The 6,000-nt window shown below is 29.3% G+C and overlaps 1 protein-coding gene across 1 annotated transcript in view; it reads left to right on the top strand.

The window, feature by feature from the left end:
• The first annotated feature begins 1,474 nt into the window (after nucleotides 1-1,474).
• Nucleotides 1,475-6,000, top strand: part of LOC130823441 (phospholipase A1-IIgamma-like) — a 4,533-nt gene continuing 7 nt past the window's right edge. Inside the window, exons 1-2 of the mRNA XM_057688061.1 lie at nucleotides 1,475-2,182; nucleotides 5,390-6,000. The exon at nucleotides 5,390-6,000 is cut by the window's right edge and continues 7 nt beyond it. Coding sequence (XP_057544044.1) covers nucleotides 1,475-2,182; nucleotides 5,390-6,000 — 1,319 coding nt within the window. The remainder of the gene's footprint in view (nucleotides 2,183-5,389) is intronic.

Below are 6,000 nucleotides of genomic sequence, written 5' to 3' on the forward strand. Positions count from 1 at the left end.
AATCCAAAAAGGATAAAAAGTGTACTTCATTGCTAGTAATTTATTTCTTTTGGTGCAAATATTATACAATACTCCCTCCAATTCAGCACTATCGTCCCATTTTTATATTAAGTTAGTTCACCATTAATGGCCTATTTCCTATTTTAGTAATGATTTTTTTCTATTTTACCCTTACTAAAGTAAGTAAATAACCCTTTACCCCTTACTAAAGTAAGTAAATAACCTTTACTTTTGGTTTACTTTATCTAATTACATCTATTTCTTACATTTATAGTGGTCCCCAATGCAATTTTTAATATCTGTGTAAAACCAATATGGAACTTTAGCCGTGAATAAAAGGGAGTAGCTTTGTACTACTAACTTGTACTGTTAGCCTTTTTATTCCTTTGACGAACAAAATATGCATTAAAAAGATTATGAAAGAGACCTTTTGAATTAAAAACTCAACTTAGTCTATCTACACATAAATAGACATTTTCTTGCTATTTTTGACAGCTTGTAGAATTGATAATGCTGGCCATTCCGTATACCTAAAATGACAAAATTTGATCTTACTTGAGAACGAGATTAAATTTGATCCGAATGATATGAGTTGCTTTTTTAAAAAGTTGATGAGTTTTTAAGATGTACTTTGATAAATTTTTTTTTTTTGGAAATCGAATATATTTCATAAATCCAACCAAAACAGATACAACCTCAAAAAATAAAGAGACCGACAACCAACTTTATATTGCATCAGTATAAAGAGGGAACCCACCTTTTAGGATGGGTTGAAACCTTCATAATTTTGATTTATAACATACTAATTATATCTTTTACGTGTGGAGTTAATATTCCACAATTATATATGACATGTACAGTCCGTTTGATTGTTGGTATTAAATAAAGAAAGTATAACTTATTTATAGTGTAAATTTTCAAGAAATATATCATGTTATTCTCATGCTAATGAAATATTCATCATGAAAAAATTTTCTTAACAATTTTCCAATACCATCTAACAACCACTTTTTAATAGTAATGCATTGAAATTGATTTTGTAAAGAAAATTAAATGACTCGTGTAGCATGCACGACCGACCATAAAGCTTGTAAAAAAAAATTTTCCATCAAAATTACACTAACTTTCTATCGCTATTCCCACCATTTATTATCAATAACTAAACGAATAACAAAAAAATTATTTTTTAAATTTTAATCGTTAATACTACAGTGTGCTTTTTAGCTATGTTATAATGATAAGAATAAATTAATAATAAATTTATTATGATCCGTTAGTTTGGTCATACAATTAACCTAAAAATCAAATAAAACCATTCCGATTGACTAATTTGACGGGTCCATATGTTATCAAATGTCAATGTTTATACTAAGAATACAATATAGTGATCTATATATATATAAGAGAAAATGTTTCATCTTTAATTGCTTTTCTCCTTGAAGAAAAAAGCCTAGCAAATTAACAATCCTTGACAATGATACCCTTTTTCAAACGCATGTTTCGCAAGAAATTCTCGAAAGTTCCAACACCACCAAAATGGCGACCAGAGAACACATCCCACTCAGCCACAACCTCATCAACTCACGGTTATATAGCCGATAAATGGGAAATCTTAATGGGTCAAACCCATTGGGAAAACCTACTCCAACCACTCGATAAACACCTAAGACAAACCATCATCCACTACGGAGAAATGTCACAAGCAAGTTACGACACTTTTATCCGCGAAAAATACTCCAAACACGCCGGTAGAAGCCGATATTCCGAGAAACAATTCTTCTCAAAACTGGGTCTTGTACTAGGTCACCCCTACAAATATAAAGTAACTAAATTTTTTTATGCAACTTCAGGGATAGAAGTTCCGGATGCGTTTATTTTTAAGTCATTGTCATTGGAAGCGTGGAGTAAGGATACCAATTTTATGGGGTATGTTGCGGTGGCGGATGATGAGTCTGTGGGCTTGTTGGGTAGAAGGGATATTGTGGTTTCATGGAGGGGGAGTGTTGAGTTTTTAGAGTGGTTGAATGATTTTCGGTTTTTGCAAGTTTCGGCTGGTGATATTTTAGGGCGTGATTATGATCATGGTCAGGATGGTGAAGCTGAGGTGCATCAGGGCTGGTTTTCTATTTATACTACAGAGAATCTTTCATCTCCTTTTGAAAAGACTAGTGCAAGAGAACAGGTTCTTTCGTTTTTACATATCTATATCATATATATATATTTTTTCTTTATATGGGTATTAGTTGCTATCATCTTCCTCCCCTCCTCAGACCCTAATCATAGTTCCTATGAAGCAAGATAAATGATTAAGATGATGATGATATACTTTCTTCGTATATTAATACTTACACCGTATATCAATATTTGCATCTTACCACACTTATTTTCAGAACATTTAAACCCAAATCAATGCATTTTTATAGTAAAGTTTCTATCAAGTTAATAGCTAGCACATAGTTTGATATTTCATGGTAAATCATATTAATTATATATTTATAGTTGAATGCCGTGAGTTGATATCATTGATTGACCTTAAATTTGGTCATGCGTACTTCTTGATTTTTAAGATTTTTCGTTATTCAAAAATAAAGTTTTTTCAAAATTTGAGGGTTTGAAACTTTTATTGATGAGAAAATAATACTACATATCTCATTGACTATATGTGTTGAGTTTTCCTTTGCATTTTATTCTTATACTTCTAATTAATCATATTTTTATTTTTCAAGCTATTTAATGTATAATTTTACATTAAATATCTTCAAATGTGCATTATAAATAATCATAAAATTTGATTATATATATATATATATATATATATATATATATATATATATATATATATATATATATATATATATATATATATATATATATATATATATATATATATATATATATATATATATATATATATTGAAAATATGCATAAAAGATTTCACTTTACTATGTTTTTTTTATATATTCCCAAAAAATTGTAAAAAAACGAATTAATAAATAGTATTTATTGTTTAAGTATGTAGTCATCAAAATGAACAAATGTATAAACAAAAATGAAAATGATGTATGTACTAGCATATTAAGGAAATTGATATATTTCGATAGAGGAAGAGGAAAAACCGAGGATTTTATGTTTAAGTACTTTTGTTTAAAAAAGAAAAATATGAATTTCTTTCATACCCTTTTCCCTAATGGGAATGTGAATGGATATTACTAGATCAAACTTATGATATGGGACTTAAAGAAATGTAGAAAGGATGTAATTGCTACGAAAGAATTGAACGATTTTACTCGTGTTATGATGACTACGTACTACCTCGTAAATTACTAATACTCGCACATAATAGTACTTAAAAGATATTTAATTGTAGTGGTATTTTATGATAAAATTGTTGAGCGTTTATGACAAGTAAAGAATTAAGGAGCTTTTAATTTGTGTCAAAAATTAAAGCTTTATTATATTAAAAAGACGGAAACTTCTAAAAAAAGGTTGTATTCTAAGTAATCAAACAAAGTAGTGATCAAACTCAAACCTTTAATTAAACATTTAAACTAGTTAATTAGGTAGCGCTAGAATTTACATTAACAGATCATTGACTGGTTGATGATCCGAGGTTAGGAGCGGTTATAGCTCAAATAAGCGATCATCCGAGTCATGAGGTCGATTTTGTTTAAACGTTTCGGGTCGATTAAAAATCGATTTATATGTTTATATTGGTTTTTTTTATTTATATCTTATTTTAAAAATTTGGTTAAATCGAATTCAGCAAATTTAATTAATTCTGGCTATTTAAATAATAATTAATTAAGTAAACTTGAAATAGATGACGGCAATATATTGTATGACAAGAATATGCAGGACACGATATAAGTTTTAGTTAAATTTTATTAATTACCAAGTGAACTCATACACTAATTTATGATAGTGGTCCAATCGAGAACGTGTGAAAGACTAATAAAGAGCGAGTTAGAATGTTAATTAACGCCCAATTGTAAGTTTGACTCTATTCAAAAAAGTTTTACAAATTCATATTAGAGATGATCTTTTTTAGAAACTATTTCTAATTGAACAGGCCCATTATATATTTTTAAAAATATTTTAAGTAGGCATTAAGAATGATGTAGTAGACATTTAAGATATTGAAAATAGACATTAAGGATACGTTAAGTAAGCATTAAGAATAATGTAAATAAGCATTAAAAATATGATAAGTAGACATTAATCTTTAATGGGTTGGGCTTAAGATATGAGACTAGCTGAAAAAATTTTCTAACAGAATTTGAAATTCCGGAATACGGATTGGATATATTTTTTTTGAACAATACGGATTGGATATTTTATTGTCACACCAATTGTTAACTTTATAAACTAGATTTGGATAATTATTTACTTCTTATGTTCCATCAACTTGTTACATTTTTCTTATTTAGTCGTTTAATTAAATTACTTGTTACATTACGATTTTTGATAAAAACTAACTTTATTAATGTCTATTTTACCCCTTTTTTCTTTATTCATACCTCATTAACTTACACATATTTTTTAGTGGTTACAATACTTCTTTGAACACAAAGATATAGGTCTCTTACATTCTTGTGTAAAACCCTTATATAGGGGGGAAGTACAAAACGGAGGAATAATAAGTACTTCGTATACGTGTGTATGACAAAGAAAATTTATCAATCAGTTTACAGATAAGGTTAGATTAAATTAAACCCATCGTGAAATTTAAAATTATAAGAAAATAAAAAGGAAAATAAATATATTCAGGTAATTCTACAGTGCAACCTCACCCATTTTCTATTTTTCACTATGAAATTTCAACCATGCTTTCTAATTTGCTCTTAAAAAAATGACCAAATGCAAATGAAATATTGAAAAAATAGTAAATAATTATAGTCGTTGACTTAAAAAGTCAAACACTATAGAATTACCATCAATACTTATTAATTATTATAGTCTCTCAGTTCCGATATAGGGGTGTTTGGTTTATGGCTTGTGGATTAGCTTTTTGGTTGATTTTTGACTTTTGGCTTGTTGGTTGGTAAAACAGTTAAAAAAGTGTTTGGTAAATGGCTTTTAAAGCAGCTAAAAAGTTGGCTTTTAAGTTAAATGAAAAAGCTGCTCCAACTAGCTTTTTTGGTAAGCATTTGGCTTGTTGGCTTATTTTTTCTCTAATAAATAGATAACAGCCAATACTCAAATTTACCAAACATTTTCACAACCAGCTGAGTTTTTTAGCTAAAAGCTAACAAAAACAACCAACATTTTCAGCTGGTTAAATAAGTCAACTAAAAAAGCTAACAGCCAATTGTCATATACCCACATAATTTCCACTTAATTTCTTATTTAATTGAACTATTTTTTGACACTAAATTCAACTCTATATAGGTATTAACAGAGCTTACAAGGCTAGTGGAGCAATACAAGAACGAAGAAATAAGCATAACAATCACAGGCCATAGCCTTGGCGCAGCACTTGCAACACTAAACGCAGTCGATATAGTCGCAAATAAAATTAACCAACCAAAAAACTCTTCAAATAACGCCAAACCATGCATGGTAACAGCCATATTATTTGCTTGCCCTAGAGTTGGAGACACAAACTTCAAAAAAATAGTCTCAAAATACGAACACCTAAAAATCTTACGTATAAAAAACGCCCAAGATGTCGTCCCAAACTACCCTTTAATCGATTATTCCGATGTCGGCGAGGAGCTAATCATCGACACGACTCAATCTCCGTATTTGAAGAAACCGGGGCTTCCGTCGGTTTCTCATAATCTTGAGGTTTATATGCATGGAGTTGCGGGAACTCAAGGGAGTGAAGAAGGGTTTAAATTGGTTGTTGAACGTGATGTTGCTCTTTTAAATAAGTTTTATGATAATCTTAAGGATGATTATCTTGTTCCTATTGGTTGGTTTGCTGTTAAATATAAGGGTATGGTTCAACAAGATGATGGGTCTTGGATGTTGATGGATTGTGAAATGGATGATGATGA

The sequence above is a fragment of the Amaranthus tricolor genome, chromosome 9 (genome assembly GCF_026212465.1).
Source record: "Amaranthus tricolor cultivar Red isolate AtriRed21 chromosome 9, ASM2621246v1, whole genome shotgun sequence".
Classification (NCBI taxonomy): Eukaryota; Viridiplantae; Streptophyta; class Magnoliopsida; order Caryophyllales; family Amaranthaceae; genus Amaranthus; species Amaranthus tricolor.